Below are 19674 nucleotides of genomic sequence, written 5' to 3'. Positions count from 1 at the left end.
TCAGGTGTGCCAAGAAAATATCCCCATTACAACACCCAAGTCTCAGCATCCTGAACCTTTCATATGGTCAAGACTAGATCAATGCTTTCATGTTTTAAGCCCAATTCCAACCCTACCACCCACATCTCACAGCAGAAAATGAGAATCATTAGAGAAGTCAACATTTTTACAATCTTATGGTTTCTCCTGCAAATTGCAGCCAGTTTCCTGTTATCAGCTGACAGGAGTGGGGTGGGGTGTGGTCTTTTGCTGCCACAGCCAATCTGCTTCAAGGTTCAACGTACTGCAAATTCAGAGATGAGCTCCTCCATAACTTGGTTGTTACAAGTTATTTGAGTTATTGGCGCCTTCCTCCTCTCACATCTAGTATCAAGACAACATTTCCAACCAGAGAACATCAACTTACTGGATATTTTCTCTTTTTCAGACCATTCTCTGTAAACCCTAGATGGCAGTCTAAATCATCAGTGAAATATTTTGAAATATACAGAACAGCCCATCTGACAACAACAACCATCCCCAATGTACTTAAACCACCGCCCATTTTGATGGTCAGCTTGAACCTGTCTTTATGTCTAAATGGACCCAGTTGCTGCTGTGATTGACTAATTAGTAGCTGAACAGGTGTACCTAATGAAGTGGGTGGAGTGTGTATGTGGTTTTCAGCAATGTCTCTATATAAGAAGACAGCATTTTTGGGTGATTTGTTTTAAACACATGGAAATACACTTCACTGAAAACCAACACAACAGCTCTGCCACAACCTTCTTCACCTTTAGGCAACATCATCAGGAAGCTGTGATGAACTGATCTACATTTCTTTCATTCCATGATAGGTTTCTATTTTTTTTCCCTCCTATTTGTATAATGTTAAAAAATGTGTCTGACTATAATTGAGGTATCCCCCCCAATTAAAGCTTAAAAACAAACCACAACAAAAAACTGTTGCACTCCAACCACACAACTTTTGCTGCCAAGGTGGGTTTAATCTGATGCAGCTGTAAAAAGCAGGAGACAAGTTAGAGAGAAATCTGGATAACATTTTTTGTTTGAATGGAAGCCAAAAAAAATAAATACAAAATCATTCAATTAATGGTGGCACAGCAAAGTTGACCCCCCCCTCCCTCTGAAAAGTGTCAAGTCAAATATTCACATAATTTATATACCTCCTGGTCTAGGGAGAAATACTCGGATGACATATTTTGGGTGGGTGAGAGTGAGTGAGTTTATATTCAAAGTACAAGCTCATCACAGCATCTTAACCGATGCATGTCAAATCTGCGAAATGAGATTGTCATGGCTTGAAGGCAGCAAGTAAAACAACCATAAGAAGTGCCTTCAGTCATTCACACCTCATTTCAAGCATTACTGCAAGGGCCACGCCATATTATCGAGACTGAACATGCTACTGAAACTGAGGTTCCTAAGGGAACGGGATAAACAGTATTAACATTAAACTAAGGATAAAAAAATACAGCACTTTGTGTGAGTAAAATAAAAATGGACTTAAAGCAGTCTTCTCACCACTCTTCCCCTCATCAGTGTGAAAGTAACTGTACACAGGACCATTGACATGACATGAAAAATGACGACTACACTGCTTCCAGATCAGCCTCGCCTCATTCTTATAAAACTGGTTTGCATGTTTCTGTGACCACCACCACCGACCACCACCCCACCTAATATACATGTCCCGTTTTCAACATGAACACGTATACAAAGTCAACACAAGCACACACACTCGCACCAGCAGGCTCACATCTCTCCATGCTCTTATTATGTTTTTTACTAAATAATATATCCAAATTAAACTCTTTGGAGGCGCCCCCTGCTGTTCATATCTCCCCGGACTCTCGCTCTTCCGAGCTGGACCGTCGGTCCCGTTCGCACGACACTGATCTCTCTCGTTCCTTTTCCCTGGCCATGTCTGGAGAGGTGGACCTCTCCCTGTCCTCCCAGTCTCTGTAATCTGCTCTGTCGCCACGCCATCCATCTCCTGCACCCTCCCTCCATCTCTCCTGAGACACTGAGCGCTCTCTGTCGCGGGTGTGAGATGATCTGTCCTTGGAGGATCTGAAAAAGTGAGAGAGAGAAAAAACAAAAGAATCACTGACGTCTGCTATGGAATGAAAATGCTGAAGAAAGGTCCATGGTTAGAAAGATGGTTGGTAATATTTGGCTGGTTACATTTAATTTTAAACTAATTATTACACATGTGACCACAAAACCAAGAGGTTTTGCACAAAGTAGCTACTTGTCGATCAGAATGTACCACACTTTCCCTTATTTATGACTAATAGGTATCATATTTTACCAAATGCACATCATTGTCTATTCTTTAAGAACTGAAACTAGCAGCTGAGACCTTAAACTCATCAGCTTTTTGTTTACTCAGGTAATAAATGCAATGGGAACTAGGATAATATTTTCATACTTTAGGACAAACCACTGGTTGACGTTACAGTGGCTATGTCCACCTTTTAAATACAGTCTATGGTTTCTGAATGTCAAAATGATCTATAATCCAAGAAGAAAAATGATCAAGCACCTTATATCCACATATTACTATATATAATGAATAGATGTTATAAATATGTGCAACAGTGTGTAAAGCTCTAGTACTTGTAGTATTCATTTAAAAGAATCACTTGAAACTATTTAAAATTGACCTTTTAATTCAGATGTTACGCCACACAGGTCATGATGCAGATTTCTGCAAGTTTCAGTGATGAATAAAATCTGCACCTTTTCTTTTTGCGTCTGTGTGAGTGGGAGCGTGAGCGATGTCTATCCTTGTGTCGATGTTTCCTCTCCCTCTCCCTCTCCCGATCCCGTTCCCCACCTTCTTCTCTGGAGTGAGAGGAGCGGTGGCGCCTTGAACGATGGGAGGACGAACTGCCTCCATCCCTGGATAAATCATTTTCAGGGAAAAAAAAAGAAGAAAAGGATATTGTTTAGGTCTTAAAAAAAAAAAAAAAAAAAAAAGGGTTGGCTGTACTGATGTGTGCTATAAATTTAGATAAAGACTTTGTGGGAATTCGGAAGCATTTTGTCTTGTAAATGACATCCTGCACGAGAAGTATACGTCAGTATACGTACGAATTTGCTGTTTTCCTCTCTGCTCTTTTACCAGGAAAGCAGAGGTTTGAGTATTTTTGTGGCAACCCCACTGCGTGCATTTACAGATACCGCACCATTCGGCTTTATATTGTGTGAAATTACAAGTCGCCTTGCCAACCTGGGAAAAAAACTTATCAAGTGATGCTTGCATACCTGTATCGGTCTCCACTCCTAGATCTTGACCTTAAAAAAAGAGACACTTCAGTTTCCCGATGACTTGAAACCGTTTCACAGTAACGACAGATTCTGATCATTTACCTCCTTCGGTCCCTTTCTCTCTCCCACTCTCGCTCTCGTTCCCGCTGTCTTTCTCTCTCTCGCTCCCTTTCCCGTTCTTTCTCCCGCTCCCTCTCCAGCTCCCACTGTCGCTCTCTTTCATCTTCTTTTTCACGTTCCTCTCGCCGCCTCGTGCGCATTCTTTCTTGTTTGTCGACAACAGCTTTCTGAATTAAAAAAATAAATGAATGAAGTCAACACAACAGGCCTAACAGGGAGACAAACCCCCGAATCTGTTCTTATCCCTCACATCTTATGACTTTCTGAACTGATCAAACTTGTTTGACGTGCAAATTAATTCTTCTTGTTTTCGATTTGATTCCTTACGTGTTTCTTGTCACTTTGAAGCTTTATTTGGAAAAGTGTTATATAAATGAAATGACTAAATTGGATACAGCTGCGCATACTGCCTCCTTAACTGTAGTTTTTATAACACTGTACAGATACATTTGTGGTACTAATCAATACTCATGCATATAGTAGCATAGACCTGCTCCAGGACATCCTTACCCTTAGCTTTTCAAGCTTCTCACGGATTTCAATAAAACCGAGGTGCAGCTTCCCCCCAAAGTGGTCAGCCAGGCGGCGGTCATTGTCATGGAGACCCAAGTAGGCAGAGCACACCTCACACACTCGCAGTTTTTGCTGTTGAAAGCTTGAGGCAGGCATTGAGTTCCGGTAAATATCCTGCAGTCACAAATGTTATGGTTATAAGGAGCAGAATAAAAATTGTTCAACCTGCATCTCATTATTCGGACCTATTATGCAAGCTGCAGATTGGGAGCTGATAAAATGTGTGTCCGATATGAGTTCTGTTACTTTGTGAAGAGCGTGAAGCTGCTCTACTCAGACAGGCAGGTTAACACTGGCATGAACCATGAACTCGCTGTCATTAAACCACACATTTAACCTTCATCAATGGTGTACACAGACTAGGCCATCTGTTCCACCTACGAGTGCATCCGATCCCCAAAGTCTGGTTCACTTAACTAGTGTGTTTGCTGTGACTGCGCCCTGGTACGGTGCTGTTGGAGTCAGGCACAGTATACATGTAGTGTGATCCCAATCCCAAAACCACTTTATTTCTTAAGTAATTAACAACTGAGAGGACAGTGTGTCATTTACTTCCCCAACAGTGCCACAAAAAGCATTAAAAATCACAAAATTTTCACAAGTAAATGGCATGAAAGAGAGACCAGGTGTGACAGGAGTTGAGATGGTGAAACAAACTGGTGTTTACTCAGGCACGGACACATAAGTAGAGTAACTGCGAGTGGGGCTGGTGAGCAAATGTGCTCGAGAACAGTAAACAGAAATTGCACCTCTCATGTGGCTGCAAACATCTTACCACTTATCACTTAGGTAGGTAACACATTTCTAACCTCTGCTTCCTTCTTTAATGCCCGGGTCTTCTCCACTTTTTCCAGCAGCTGCTGGGCCTCTTCTACATTCCCCTCGCCTCCCAGCTGCTCTGCCCGGGCCAGCAGCTTCCCGATCTCTTCGTTAAGCTCGTGGACACGTTCAGCCTTTTCATGAAAGGAAACAAAAAGAAAAGAAAAGAATGCTAAGCTAATAGTTTTTAGGCAGTGTGTAGACTTTTCCTGTGATAATTAGAGCTAAAAATGTCAACAGTGCGTCACCTTCGCAGCCACTTCAGCGCTGATCTCATCCTGTGTTTCTGCTAGTCTTTTCTTGGCCAGCTCAGTTCTGCGGTCACAGTCAGCAATGAAAGACTGAAGGTGTTCAGCGGCCTGAGAAAAAATACAGAAATAACCGAGAAATATTATATTGCAGGATTCTCAAGAATATTTAACAGTGGCTGAACTAAATAGTCTGTACCTGCTATGAAGTGAGTTTATAAACGCGGCTATAAAACATTCAGTTTCCAAACATTTCCTGCTCTCATCTTAAGCAGTTGTTTAAAGCTTAATAGCAGCACTTACACCATACGTTTGATAAGCCTGGAGAGAGGGATGCCTTCTCATTAACATCTTAATGTGGTGTGGACTAATTTACCACCTTCCAGGCTATTCTATGACATCAAAGTAGCCTTGTAAGCAAGGATGTTGTGAACTGTGTTAATGAAAAAAGAAGCTTATCAACCCTTTGGAATTACCAGGATTACTGATTTAATTACTCAAATATGGTTTCATCTTCAGCCAAGTCAAAATGACAAAAAACACAAAGTTTTACTTTAATGTCCACAAAAAACACAGTGACTTAAAATATATACTTCAGTGCTGGGAAAGGTAAGTGAACTTTTTGCTAATGACTTCTGGAAAAGCTATGTCGGACATCAGTCCACAAAAAAGATAAGCTAAAGACAGCAGACTACAAAATTGTGGAGCATGGTGGTTTGATTCTGCTTTGCTAAACCAGGGCTTGAGCACCAAGTGAGGAACTATACATTTACATTGGTATTAGGAAATTTTACTTGGAAATGTCAGGGCGGCAGACCATGACCTGAAGCTTAGCAAAGACTGAGTGACACAACAAGACAGTCATCAAAAGACCAATGGTGACTGGTGCTGCTAAAAGAGGCTTGAGTTACAATTCAAGGGTTAACTTTACTCAGTGAGTTCCTATGTTCAATAAATGCATGAAAACCGAAGTGACATAACTTGTCAGTTACTCTGAAGTCCATGAGTCTGTAATACATAGACCAGACAACCATATTTTATGAGTGATTTGATGAATAACCTCTACAGAACCTCTGCTAATGCTAGAGGCATTTTTTGCAAATGTAAAGGAAAGTAAATTTGAAGTGTGCAAAAATATTGATTAACGTCTTTCACTAATAACCCTCTTGATCAAATATTATGATGATCCTGAGTTAAAATTAAATACATAATTATTCTTGAACAGGAATTAGTTTTTCTGTGTTAGGACATTCCAGTAAGTTTGGACACAGGAAAACTTACTGTGTCCAAACTTACATTCATATGAACAAATGAGGGTGTCCTACCTTCTGACTAGTAGTGTGTATTTCTGTGTGTTTCTGAACAGTCTTTTAGGTAGAGCTTGAAACTAACTTTCTCAAGAAAAGTCTTAGCAATCAAAGTAGATGTAGTGAGTTCAACAAGACATTCAAGAGAATATCTTTGTGGGTGTGTGCGTACAACTTACATCAAGTTCAAAGAAGTATTCCTGCTCCTTAGAGGCAATCTCGTAATCAGCTCGGAGTGCCAAGTCATGCACTTTCATGCACTCTCCCAGGTCCATTCTCTACAGGAATCAAAATGACAATGATGTTAGCTGACTGCCTCATTTTACTCGTACGTTTTAGCCCAAAATCTGAAGAAGAACAAAAAAGCTACAAGATAAAATGTCCTGGACACAAGAATTTTCACTGATGTCACACTAAAGAATCCAAATGTGATACCCTTTAACTTGAAGCAAAGCTAACACAGGTCTGATGATTTCCATATACACTATTCAAACTATCTGTTTATATTCAGTGCTCTAGGAATTAAATTGACTGTCAGTTTTAATTTGTAGATGTTCAACTTCGGAAGAGTCTTTTTGAGTCCAGTCCAGTCGAAGTTAAGGAACAGAAAGTAAGAGGATAAGTCAATGAATAAAAGCAACAACACATCATCGGAGTGGTAAAATGAATCCATCTCACGATCTGGCTCTAATCCCAACTCATATTTGTAATTAAAACAAAGTCTATGACTCTCAGGCCACATCCCCACTAATACATTTGAATGTTTAAGTACAGTTTTAAATGAAACCAAACCAGCCTTTTTTTCAGCAGCCAATCAAAGAAAAAGCTCACCTCAGAGTCGTTGGCCTTGTGAGGAAGATAAAGCAGCATGTTTTAGAAAGTGAAACTGTGCGCTAGCTAGTGTGTTATGCAAAGCTGTTCTAGTAGAGTGGATCAGTAAAAATAGAAATGCTTATTAGTATGTTTGGATATGTGTTTATTTCCCATATATATAAAAGTTATTTCATTTCAACCCCATTGACAATGAAGTAGAGCTCAAACACATCTCAGCTCTCCATACATTTCCTGTCAGCCTTGTGTGTGTGACTGTATTTACTGTATATATTATACGGCTGTGTGTAAATATGATAAAGCTCTCCTCTGTGTGTTCAGGCGTGCGTAGACACGATACTCACGGTGCCTGAGAGGATGTCATGAGGACATGAATCCAAGAGGTGACTTTTGCAGACTCGCTCATCTGTGAATTTGATTCTCTGCCGCATGGTGTCACCTTTACAAAAAAAGAAGGAAACCAGAAAAGCAGGCGTTCATGAAAAGTACAGTATTTTACTATCATACTGGGTTATTAGCCCGCACCTGTGACTGATTAAGTCATACATCTCTAACCACTGTAGCATCCAGGTACAGTAAACGTGTCCGATAAAACTCCTTGTGGTTAAAATAATAATAATAAAAAAAAAATACTAGGGAGGAAATGGAGGGAAGAAAAAATGAACACATGACTATGAGCCAAATAAAATGCCGACATGATGTTTGTTTTGGATTGGTTTTGTAACAGATGTGTGCGACAACCTAACTTGCCAAGCAAACTTAAATACAACAGGTAGCTAGCCGGCTAGTTAGCATGATTTGTAAAGCATGCCGCACTGTCACCATAAAGTATGCTGGTTAGCTTGTCGGCTAATGCTAGCAACAGTCATACACGCTGCTGTTTTTGTAAGTAACCAATCTCAAACACAGCGAGGCCCCTCTCACCGTCTCTCCCCGTCCCCATGAGCTGGTCCAGCATCGCTCGCATCTGTGCCTGGGCCGACATGTTTATGAGTGCTCAGATAACGTCGCCAGCAGCGGTCTTCAACACATGCAGCCTCCTCAACTGCAAGGCCTCGTCTCTTCCTCCAACAGCACCGACCGCGGATAAGTTTTCCCACCAAGAGGAAGACTCCGAGCCTTTAACCAGCGAGCTGCTTGTGTACAGCGTTACTTCAATGTACTGGTTATCCCTGCACTTCAACAAAAGCAAATAAATGTGACTTTGTGACGTTGGATGGCTTCGGGTCGGCCGAGCAAGTGCAACGTCTGTTTGAAAACTGCTGCCCGGGTCCGCCGGTCGGGTCGTGTGGTGAGTTGAGACAACGGTGACTGAATTTAGACGGGGCCTTTGTTCGCTAAGAAAATCTACACAGAAATAAGTAACCAGTTCCACTGTCACACAGACAGATTTCTAGCGAGTCAGCTAGAAGTTATCAAGTTTGTTCAGCGTCCTCTCTTCCTTCTTCCTATTCCCCCTCCATGCGCGTCCCCGCGGAGCGCGCTCTAGTGCAGCGGCGAAGGAAGTGCTGCAGTCAGCCTCGCGGGCTTGTTTGGTGACGTTACATATCACCAACAATTATTATTGTTATTATTATTATCATCCTGCTTTGTTTTTTTCTTAGTTTTTCGGTGTCCCCCCACACAAACATATAAACTGTTTAAAGTGTCTCTGATCTTACAAATAACACATAGAAACATGGTTGCAAAGCTAAAATGTTCAGCATATTTAGAAAATATGTGCTACTGTCACTGGCCAATACGTATAATAACTAATTTGATATTCACACATATATGAATATCAAAATGATTGGGATCCTAGAGCAGACTCATTGCACAACACTAAAGACTACCTAAAGTTATAAACATTGTGAATAAGACATTGAAAGTTACGATTTTTAATATGAGAAGGATTGGCTAGTCTCAAGTGCCCACTCCCAGCTGTGATAAGGGGGATGATATTTTGACACTTCACTCCATAGAGGCCTTTCTTGGTACCAGGCTGTAAACAAATGTTCTGCCATTATAACAATGAAGTCTGTGTGGGCTGACTTGCTTTTGGGCCCTGCCTCAAGTGGCCACTCTCAGAACAGCAGTTTTAGGCACGTCTGCATTAGCTTCATTTTACAGTCTGTCAGGCTGGTACATCATTCTTAATTTATGCTACTGTTGTGTCTGTTGCAGTCCTCCAAAATCCAAACATGATCAACATGGATGCTAGGAAGGAAAGGGAGTGGCAGCAGCATTCTTCTGGAATGGGAAAAGCACGAAAAGACATCAAAGTTTAAAAAGTAGACTATTAAAAGCACAGACAGTGGCTTTTTAACATAAGTTTCACTTCAGCTCTTCGTAATGTTACAACTTTGCTCTTCTCTGCAGCTGGATGATGGACCAGCAACAACTCCTTGTACCAGATATTTGAGACTGCCCCCACCTGACAACAGATGCACTCTGCAGGTAGATGGGCAGTCCTTAGCTGCCCATATACTGCCAATGCACTACCACTGCTGAACCATAGTTTCCTCATGAGTGTTACCTACTGCATCAGCTTGTAAAGAGTTGTGGCAGTGCATTCCTTTTTTCCATACGTTTTTTAGTTTCTCCACCTGTCTGCCTCAGTCTCATAAAAAGGACATGGCTTGAAAGCATTTAGGATTTTTTCCCCCTTTGATACAGTGAGGAGGGAATTAGACTTTGGTGGTCAAAGATCACTCTCCATTTCACCTGCTTTGGTGCTCATTCTGATTGTACAGGTAGAACAGCTCCTCCAAGAGGATGGCACATCAAAATCTGCAAATTTCAGCTCTCCGTAATGTTATGACTTAGAGATTTCAAGGGGCAGGCAAGTACACAAGGAGAGTTAGGACAGCAGACATTGTCAGCAATGACTAGTACTTTCTTCTTTGTTTGAGGAGGAACATGAGGAGCAGTGACCTCCAGAGGGTTACACAAATGTGCATGTTTCTAACCAAACTGTCACGAGTGACATATGTCAATAGAAAAGAAAAAAAAAATCTTGAGACCTTAAGATAAACAAGGAGATCATTTAATTTGTTTTTTCTCATACTTTTTAAACTCATTTGTCTCATTGAGTCTAAAAAGTTGTTTCTGTCCAAACAGAGGTGATAAACATAAACACATAAACTGGCTGCAAGTCCTGATTTTACCCCAGTTTAAGATGCAAAGAATTATAACCATCGGCTAGTATTTTACGTTATTTCTCTTCAGTTTCAATCCTGATATTATAATAAGCTGATAACTGTGATTGGTTGCTTGTACAAAGGTTTACTGTGTTAAATATGAACATAGTAAATAGTTCCGTAAATTTTAAATAAAGTTTAAAAGGCCCTTAGTGACTTAACTTCAGCTATGTGTATTTTACGGCCACATGTATCTATCTGTAGCAGACCATTCAACTATAATAACAATACATTAGGATGGAATTACTCATCATTTACCTGTCAAACCGCAAGCTACGCCCATACAAGGCATCCCAGTCCTACCCATATGTGGTCCAACCCTTAGAAACGTCCCATTACCGTCACAAATACAGGAAAAATGGCGGCGAGTATGTTGCGGCTCCCGCTGCGACTTTCCTCCAGAAATATGGGGATAATGACCCGTAATACCGGCTTGAAGACCTCACATATACCCAGGACGACTCAAAGCAGGACCGCAGTGTCTACGCCGTCTGGAGCAATTCTACCGAAGCCGGAAAAAGTGAGTTTCCAACGTTCAGTTTACAGAGGTAGCCGACCGGAGTTTACGAGTGGGCGGGACAGCGGTGGTTTGACGGAAGCTTTGACGAATAGAAAGACAGGATACGCACCGGACTTGTTAAATCAGCAAATGAACGTTTGTTTTGTTAAAGGGAGAGGCTGTTAAAGGAAATAAGTCACTAGTAAATTTAAAGATCATTTATTATTCAAAGACTCGTTTTATTTGGCGAAATGTAGTGTTGTGTCGTTAAAAAATACGTCCGCTGGACAGCCGCTAATGTTGGCGAGTAATTTATAGACTTGAAGCCTAAACTCGTCGATGTTCGGGCAGGACATGTCCAGTTGGTCGCAATAAAATGTCGCAATAAAAACACGTTAATAAGAGAAATTGATATTTAATGATCGATGGACGGAAACTGCCGTGAGGTCAAGGGCTAAAATGATCTGCTCTGTAACCACACACACGTCGTCCACTCTTTTTGGGCCTTCGACATTTGTATATGATTCTCTGCTGGAATCTGCTTCACGACTGTCTGAGGGCTGTTAACTCAAATACATGTATTCATATGGAGATACCCATCGACCATGCTTTCCGGAGCCAAGTCAACATGACTCAGAATAGAGCTTCAGTGTAAGGATGTAATGACCTGGTGACATCAGTTGTGCTTTTAGTGAAAGCATTTTGTGTTTCAGATATTCTGAAACACTCCTGCTAGTTTGGCCTCAGTTTTGTTTGTTTTTTACCTGGAAATTTGTAAAACGTCAGCTCTGTTACAACCAATCTCCCCTGAATCCAGCTGTGCCACAACACCTGCAGAAAACCTAGTTATGTTTAGTGATCTGAATAGTTCTTGCATCCTCTTGGTTTAGCCATAACTTTTCTCATTGTTTGATTTTTGCAGACACCATTTGGTCTCATCCGCATGACATTAGTGGTGGTGCCTTTCCTTTATGTGGGAAATCTGATCAGCAAGAACTTTGCCGCCCTCCTGGAGGAGCACGACATCTTTGTCCCTGAAGACGACGATGACGACGATTGACCTAACTCTGGAAAAGTAAATGGTAAAGTTCAAGTGCTTATTAGCCACACCTTATGCAATCTTTAAGCATTGAGGCTGGGACCTTTAGTCACGGTCTTCTACTGTGTAAAGGGTGTGTCAGCTGCATGTCAAAGGAAGTAATCTGTGACATTTTTCCAGTGATGACAACTGTGTTCTGTTTTTTTTTTTTCATTTACATCCACAGGGTGCTTTGCAATATTGACTGAAAGCATACCAGTCGGCACAAGGAAGATGGGGAAGATGGGGCCCTTTGTCTTCCAAATAAACCCCTCTGTCTCCACCCTCTTCCTTTCCCTATTCTCTAATATTTAACTTGTTTTGCCTTCAAGAATTTATCAGAAATGTCATATCATGCGAGGCTATCACAATACTAGTTTTGGCCTCGCTCCTGTTTGCATGTTTGTGTGTGACTAATAAATAAAGAGTCTCTTATGTGGAAAACACTTGTTGTTATTTAATCTTAACACCCAAAATTTTTAATTCTGGCTCATTTTAGGCTTATCAGGTCATGATAACATATATTGCTTTTTTTCCCCCTTCTTTTCTCTTCTCTTCTTTTTTAAAATATTGGCTGGTTTTCTTTCTCAAAGTACATTTTTTTAAGGCGTGTCCTCGTAGGTCACGTAGGTCAGGTCTGTCTTGCTCCCTCCTGAAGGGCAGCGTTGGCCAGTCTCAGGTGTTCATTGAGTGAGCCCATCTCCAGCTGGCCACGCCCCCTTGTGTCACTTAGCTCTACATATGCCTCCTTAAAACGCTCATAAGCGACTTCTTTCTCCTGGAATAAGGACAGACATGGTAAGCATAGTTAGGCCATTTAATTGTTCTAAATTTTTAATGTGTATTATTTCTGTGTGATAAAAGAGATTAGACTGTAAAACATACCTTTGTAAGAGATTGCACTTCATTCTGTAGACAACTGATTTCTTTTTTAAGATACTGAACTTCATTTTCTTTTGCTCTGAGTAGAGTCTGTAAGACATTAAACACAACCTCTTATTCAGTAAAAGGACTAGATGTTACAATCCCTGATAATGCATTGCTTTAAATGGAGAAAATCTTGAGGGATGGCTGTTACGAGAAAAGGCAGCCCAGAAACGTTACCAGTTTGGGACACGTTGTCAGTAGTGGACCTTGGATTCATCAGGTGTTTCGGCCATTATCATTAGACACCCTCATCCAAGGAGGCCACTGGTTTATGTTACATTGTTATTTCTCTTCTTTCTTCTCTTTAGTTTTCTACAGTTTATTTTCTTCTATCTATTCAATGCAACTAAAACATAATACTTACCTCTTTAACATTTATGGAGCCTCACTTTTTCAAAGGGATAGAAAAGGTGATAGAAGTAAGACAAGAGGGATAAGATAGCAGAGAGGAGAGCCGGATGGGGGCCACCCGATCTGGCTTCCCACACCTCCCCGCCGGATCGGGCTGTATGCTCTACCTCCCCACTGCCTCCCAGAAAAGGGAAGAGGAGAAGAGCGAAAAAACCCACCAGATCAAAAATGCAGAGCTGCCTGCTATGGTGACTCATTGTAAATAAGGAAGCAGCTGAAAGTAGGATTTACAGACAGTGAGTGAGTGCCATTTCTCTGGGAAAAAATGCCTTGTTGATGCTAGATTGCTTTATTATCATAGGAATCAAAGTCACCTGAAATAACCACTCATTACAACCAAGGTATGTAGGTATGTCTCAAAGCACAATATATTGAAACTTGAAGCAGAAGGGCTACAGCAGCAGATGACCACACTGTGTGAATTGTAGCCTGGGCTCACTAAAACTAGACAAAAGAAGATTTGAAAAACGTTGCCTGGTCTGATGAGTTTCTGCAACATTTGGTTGGAAGGGTCAGAATTTGGTGTGAACAACATGAAAACATGGATCCATCCTGCCATGTATCAAGAGTTCTTTATTATTTTGTAGAGAATAATAAAGAATCTCCATCAGAATTTTAATTATCACTTTACAGTGTAATAAAAATGGAAAACATTTGACAGGCAGGAACCTGAGGAAAAGAAATGATTCAAATGCATCCTAGATGTGCTTAGATTCACCAGTCGATTGATTCACCAGAGATGCGCAGGATGATGATGTACTTTATTTCAGCCTGTAGGTGGCGATATGTACTGCAGCTGAATGCTCAACAAAAATGAGGCCAAGAAACAGGTGACAGTCGCCACAGGGGGTCATTAAATCAGGATACAAGGCAAAAGAAAACACTTTGATCCATTTGTTTTTATGGAGTGGGTTCAAAATCCCACAGACATAGATCAGATGCTGTTGTGAGGTTCCCAGTGATGACAGTGACGTCAACATTTGACCTTTAATATTTCCACACAGCTATAAATAAAGTTGGTTTGAGCGTGGGCAAATATATTTTTCAGCTTATCTCTTTTCATATAAGAAACTCTAATCAATACCTCTAATTCTGATGCAGCGCACTCAGTGTTGCAAAGGGATACCACATCCGACCTCTGACCTGTGATGAAATACCGCATACGGCTGATCTCTTCTGCCAGTTTGGCCTTGAGATCCTGTAACAGAGATGTGTAGCTCAGAAATAAGAAGTATTACAATGTATGTGCTTCTTTATTATGTTTCCTCAATATGTAAACGTATAAGAATAAAATAAAGAGGATGTGAAGGTCATCGTTTCACTTTCTAACACATCATGTTGTTCTGTATTCAAATTCATTTGCAAACAAAGGCTGTGCAGAAACCTGGTTCTCTCTTCTGAGCTGCTCCAGCTCCTTCTCCTTGCGTCCGAGCTCTGTCTCTCGGCTCTTACTGCTGTGTTCAGCGCGGTCCAGCTCCAGGCACTTCTGAGAGTAACGCTCTGACAGCACATCTAACTCAGAGTGCAAGACATCCGCCTGGAGCCTGGCATGCACAAACACACGAGTTGTGAGGTTTTTGTGAGGTCTTAATTATAATGCATCACAACAGGCGTGTGGTCAAGTGTAGAACATCTTCAGCCTGCAGCGAGGAGGGCTATGGTACACTTACGCCTGCCCTCGGCACGATGAATCCACATGTGCCGCTCCTGCGAACGACTTCCTGGCCTTCTCCACTTGTCTCTCCAGCTCCTCTCTGTGAGCTGCTCTCAGTGCCTCCATAGCTTTTGATGAACAGTAAGTTAGCTAGTTAATGCATTTGGTAAACAACCTTAAAACAAGAACACCAAAAATAGGCTTGCAGGTGACAGCAGCATCAGTAGGTAGTACTGTATACAGTAAATACCATATATTCTATTTTTGCACCACTGTTTTGTTGCACTATGACTCCAAGTCCAGTTCCTTTTTTGTGTACACACTTGGTATTAATAGGTTTCTCATATGTGTGAGCTGATGATTTCTTGACTCTCATGTATCAGTCAAGAAATGTTAATTTTACTGAATTGCAAATCAATAAATGCCTTTTTTGGCATGAAATACGTTTTAGTGCAGGTCCCTAAAAAGTTAAAATTTAGATGAAAGAATGAATTAATCAATTTCTTCACTTAGATGACGAATAAAGAAGAGTCATTTCAGTGCAGTCGTTTCACACTGTCATCCTCGGTAGGTCTAATAATGGCTGAAATGATTTGTGCACAACTTTAATCTTTTCCAGGATTTAGTCTGAGCCGTAAGAGGGAATTCGTAGAAAACACCCTCACTGGATTAACTGGCTAAGAGAGTGGATGGATAGTTGCATACTGCCTTACGGTCATAAATTAATGGTCCCTCATACCTAAAGCAAGATCTTTATTTTCAAAAGATTAACTTTCAAAGTAAATTGGAGTCTAGTATCTACTCTACTATTGTGATGTTTAGGACTGAAGGAATTCAATCTTGATAAATGATATGACTGTGTAACATGCATGTAAGGGACCAAGGGCTAAGATTCATAATTATTTATTTTAGTTAAAATAAATACTGCACCCTGCAGAGAGCAAAAAGCAAATCCTCATGTTTAGCTGAAGCTGCTGTTACTGTTGATACTCCGTGACTCACCTTTAGCAGCTGCTTGGCTCTCCTCCTGTAGCATCCTGTCTTTTTCCTCTTCTAGCTTTTTTATCTCCTTGGCATGCTTCTCCTGCAGCTCCTGCAGTGCTTTCCTGTGTGCTACTTCCATGGCCTCCAGTCTGGCCCTACAAGGTGCCCCAGTGCCACAGGGACTCTCCACCTCTATACCCATGGCCGCACGCTCCCTCTTAATGCTCTCCACCTGCTTTCGAAGAAAAACAGCCTGGAAGATTGTTTTATAGAAAATGTGTAAGGGTAGAGAGGGAGGAGGTGAAAAAAAAGACTGAAATCCCGATCCCTGTTGGATAATAGTATAATTTTCTTGCCCTGACTCTGTGCATCGCTTTTTTTAAATTGAAAGTTCTCTCCTACCTCTTTTTGCAGTGCTTCAGCTGTATTCATTGTGATCTGGGCGCCATTTATGGATGGAGGAGCCTCCTTCATGTTTGATGTATCAGTTTGTGACCCGGTGACAGACTGGTTGACCTCTTGAGGTGGTGAGTGATCTCTCTGGGGAGTAAGTAGAGATGCAGATGCCTGTGCGGTGCTTGACTGATAAGCCTGGGTGCCTATGAGAGACTGTGAGCTCATGTCCTGAAATGACATTGTCTCAAATTCTACCCACTTCCTGTTAACTTCAGAGTCCATAGTTTCAATAACAGGCACAGGTACACTCCCCTTTTTCAGCTCCATGGACTCCCACCTGCTGCCCATCTCATTGACGGGGAGCCCCTCCTCAAACCACTTGTTCCTCTCCTCCAGTCGTTTTGCCTGCTCGCGGTCCCAGCACTCCCCTTCCTCTCTCTGACTGGCTAGCGATAAGTCCGCACCCAGATCTCTGTCTGCTGCTTGGTGGTGGATTTCGGTCTGGTAGGAGTTTGCAGCTCTAGTGGTGGAGGTGCAAGTGGCAGGTTCATAGCCCGAATCCTTGCAGGTGAACTGAGCAGGGGGTTGGCATGGTGACGGTCTCCGGGAGAGGGGGTTCTCTTTCTCGCTGCCGATGTCTGATTGGCTGAGGTCCGAATGAGGGAAATACAGGAGAGTAGAGTTACACATTCAAAGAAAGATAAGAGAGACAAGGTCCGCTGCAGGCAGACCACCCAATCATAGCCGTGCTCCACAGAAATGTTCAGATCTTGTTTTTGGAGACTGAGGATTTTAGCACTATGATAAACATCAAGTATTCACCATGTACGGTGTTTCTGTTCTGTCTGCCACTAATTAAGATCAAGAGATACCAGTAATTTTAATTTAATTTAAGATCATTTACTGCTTTGGTAATGAAATGCACAAAGTCTATGAAGTGCGCAGGTACAGGGCTAGTTAATTCTATGAAAAAAAATAATAATATAAAACTATAAAAATAAGAAAGTAGAAAGAACTTTTGCAATGATGCCTCACAGCAAGAAGGGGTTCTTTTGACTGGCTGGGCCTTTTGTAAGGAATTTTCATGTTCTTCTTGTGCATGTGTGGGTAATCCAGCTTCCTCCCACAATCCAGAGAGATTAAGTTAACTGGTGATTCTAAATTGGCTGTACGTGTGAGTGTGAGCATGAATAGTTGTCTGCCTCTCCGTGTTAGCCCTGCGACAAACTACCTGTCCAGACTGTAACCTGCCTCATCGGCTTGCACCCACCTCGACCCAGAATCGCCTTTATTTGACAGTTTCAGTGAAGAGAGACAAATCAGGGAAATGACGTACATCAAACAATCCAGCCAGACTGCTTTACACGCATCAGGTTCTAAGTTAAATGAAATGACTAAATAGTGTATGTATGTAATAAATAGTGTATATGGTTCTTGAAATGAACTCCAGTTCCAGCAGCTACAACAGTCACAGTCTGCTGCATTAAGCCTAATGCATTAATAATAGTAATAAAACAATGTAATATGTAAAAGCGAAACACACTGATCACATATTCTATGTGCACTAAGAATTTGGGTACATTTTGCAGATATTATTTATTTTCTGAATATTATTACAATATGTTTACACTTTCATGTGTTCCTTAAGTCCCCATTAAAGGATCTGAACACTTTCTGTCTCACTGTCTCCCACCATAGTGCCAGACTCACTGTGTGTTGTTCTGGATCGCCTGCTTCAGTAACTTCAACCAATTTTTCCGAATTCTGGATGTCACAGCAGAGAGAGTGAACACTGCTCCTTTTGTCTGGGGCAGATCAAGAGACACAATCGCACGCGCACACACACACACACACACACGCACGCACGCACGCACGCACACACACACACACACACATACACATATACGCGTTAAACAGGAAGCAGCCAAACATCTTTTTGTCTGGCTGTGAAACTGGGAGTTGGGGGGGTGGAGGTGCGATTAATTGACCTGGATGACTGAGAACCTTCACAGACATTAATTGACAGTGTTTTCGTCTACTGAGCAACACCATTAATAATTGAAATTGAATTCAATTTTATTTATATAGAAAAAACAAAAGTGCTGTAAATACATACTTGTATTTGGAGTCCGTAGTTCTTGTCCACATCACAATCTGACACATTCACGCAGGACGTCAGGTCGATCTCTCCATCCAGGTCATCTGACTGCAGCACGACAAGAGCAGCATAACTTTAGCTGAGTCAAATAAGGTCACAGTTCTCCCCCAAACAATTAATTTTTCAGGAAACTGACCTACTGGTATCAAAAAACAAACTTCATAAAGTCTTCCTGATTGTGCAAAAACAGCACACCAGAAACTGCTTTAGTGTCATACCTCCTTAGCCTCTGAGTCTCTGTAGTATCTCAGCGAGGTGTCACCGAGAACAAACCAGTGTTTCCTCCACTGCGGAAAGCACAGTAAACATGGACAAGGATGAACTAACTGGTGCCATGACCATCAAATCCATTCGTTGGCATTCATTTCTACAGTATGTAGACTCTTTTCAAGATGTTTCACGATGATGAGTCACGTTGGTGGTGTTTTGAGCCTGTCTGGCAGGTTTTATGAGGATGTGGTTAAAGCTAGAATCAGCATCTTAGTTAAATATAATACGTTTTTCAAAAGAATACCTTTACCTTGCCATGTTCATCCAGTCTGGACATCCACCCCTTTGAGAAACAACATCTGCAATTAAAGCGATACGAGCAAACAGAATGAAAGAGCTCTCTTTGTGGTTTATCTCTCACACTTCATTGTGAAACTAGAGGAAGCGGAAACTGTCGGAAACAGACGACTGCACTCTTGAGATAACTAATACAGATCGACGCATGTGGCGAGGTGCAGATAGAGAAAAATACAACTGAACAGGAACATTCAAAGAGGAAGATGTGTAGTTTCTGTGAACCATCAAACTGTCAGAGGGAGAAAGGAAGGGAAAGGGGAACCGACGGTACATTATTAGAACGATAGTACCAACTGAAAAATACTCACCGTGTATGACGAATGTGATCCGTTGTTATCGTAATATGAAGAGGAGGAGAAATAGAGGAATTAGGTTGGAAGAAGTGCCCGATGTGATATGTAAAGAGGATGTCATAAAAGTTTCACACATACAGAGGTGCCTACATATGGAAATGCTGTGTGAACTACTAAAAAAAGTTTTCAACAGTGAAACAGAAACATTGTTGAACGTTTCATTTCGTGGTCATCCATCAGTGTACAGTGACTCAGCTGTTTTAGTCATGACAGCACAACACTGCAAATACAGGAAACAGTTAACTGAAACCGTCCTGGAACCTATTAATAAAGATGATAAATCGAATGAACATG

At 41.4% G+C, this 19674-nt stretch overlaps 3 protein-coding genes across 4 annotated transcripts in view; 1 reads left to right on the top strand and 2 right to left on the bottom strand.

The window, feature by feature from the left end:
• Positions 1 to 965: 965 nt before the first annotated feature.
• LOC113024072 (putative RNA-binding protein Luc7-like 2) lies at positions 966 to 10679 on the bottom strand. The gene is made up of 11 exons (XM_026170693.1): positions 10612 to 10679; positions 8099 to 9403; positions 7519 to 7613; positions 6523 to 6621; positions 5037 to 5147; positions 4779 to 4922; positions 3907 to 4083; positions 3379 to 3563; positions 3274 to 3303; positions 2746 to 2907; positions 966 to 2073 (listed from the first exon to the last, which is right to left on the bottom strand). The coding sequence occupies exons 2-11, from the start codon at positions 8157 to 8159 to the stop codon at positions 1836 to 1838; spliced, it is 1302 nt and encodes a 433-aa protein (XP_026026478.1). The 5' UTR covers positions 8160 to 9403; positions 10612 to 10679; the 3' UTR covers positions 966 to 1835.
• On the top strand, positions 10636 to 12374 carry smdt1b (single-pass membrane protein with aspartate-rich tail 1b). Its single transcript, XM_026170695.1, has 3 exons — positions 10636 to 10873; positions 11775 to 11934; positions 12118 to 12374. The coding sequence occupies exons 1-2, from the start codon at positions 10712 to 10714 to the stop codon at positions 11910 to 11912; spliced, it is 300 nt and encodes a 99-aa protein (XP_026026480.1). The 5' UTR covers positions 10636 to 10711; the 3' UTR covers positions 11913 to 11934; positions 12118 to 12374.
• The window catches only part of LOC113024069 (TRIO and F-actin-binding protein-like), a 100864-nt gene continuing 93555 nt past the window's right edge, over positions 12366 to 19674 (bottom strand). For both annotated transcript variants that reach the window (XM_026170688.1, XM_026170689.1), the window contains 11 exons: positions 18981 to 19013; positions 18679 to 18747; positions 18419 to 18508; positions 18013 to 18107; positions 16309 to 16948; positions 15925 to 16159; positions 14939 to 15050; positions 14653 to 14812; positions 14353 to 14466; positions 12816 to 12902; positions 12366 to 12708 (listed from right to left, as the gene is read on the bottom strand). In XM_026170688.1, the coding sequence (XP_026026473.1) occupies positions 12562 to 12708; positions 12816 to 12902; positions 14353 to 14466; positions 14653 to 14812; positions 14939 to 15050; positions 15925 to 16159; positions 16309 to 16948; positions 18013 to 18107; positions 18419 to 18508; positions 18679 to 18747; positions 18981 to 19013 (1782 nt within the window). In that variant the 3' untranslated portion in view covers positions 12366 to 12561. The remainder of the gene's footprint in view (positions 12709 to 12815; positions 12903 to 14352; positions 14467 to 14652; positions 14813 to 14938; positions 15051 to 15924; positions 16160 to 16308; positions 16949 to 18012; positions 18108 to 18418; positions 18509 to 18678; positions 18748 to 18980; positions 19014 to 19674) is intronic.

The sequence above is a fragment of the Astatotilapia calliptera genome, chromosome 6, assembly GCF_900246225.1.
Source record: "Astatotilapia calliptera chromosome 6, fAstCal1.2, whole genome shotgun sequence".
NCBI classification, from domain to species: Eukaryota; Metazoa; Chordata; class Actinopteri; order Cichliformes; family Cichlidae; genus Astatotilapia; species Astatotilapia calliptera.
This window is presented reverse-complemented; position numbering and strand designations above follow the sequence as displayed.

What these genes read in the sequence shown, in the direction of transcription:
- LOC113024072 (XM_026170693.1), bottom strand. Translation starts at nt 8,159, where the DNA reads ATGTCGGCCCAGGCACAGATGCGAGCGATGCTGGACCAGCTCATGGGG. An exon ending in ATGACATCCTCTCAGGCACC is followed by an intron (nt 6,622 to 7,518) that starts GTGAGTATCGTG and finishes TGATTCCTGTAG; the next exon opens with AGAATGGACCTGGGAGAGTG. An exon ending in GCGCTGAAGTGGCTGCGAAG is followed by an intron (nt 4,923 to 5,036) that starts GTGACGCACTGT and finishes TTTCATGAAAAG; the next exon opens with GCTGAACGTGTCCACGAGCT.
- smdt1b (XM_026170695.1), top strand. Translation starts at nt 10,712, where the DNA reads ATGGCGGCGAGTATGTTGCGGCTCCCGCTGCGACTTTCCTCCAGAAAT. An exon ending in TTCTACCGAAGCCGGAAAAA is followed by an intron (nt 10,874 to 11,774) that starts GTGAGTTTCCAA and finishes TGATTTTTGCAG; the next exon opens with ACACCATTTGGTCTCATCCG.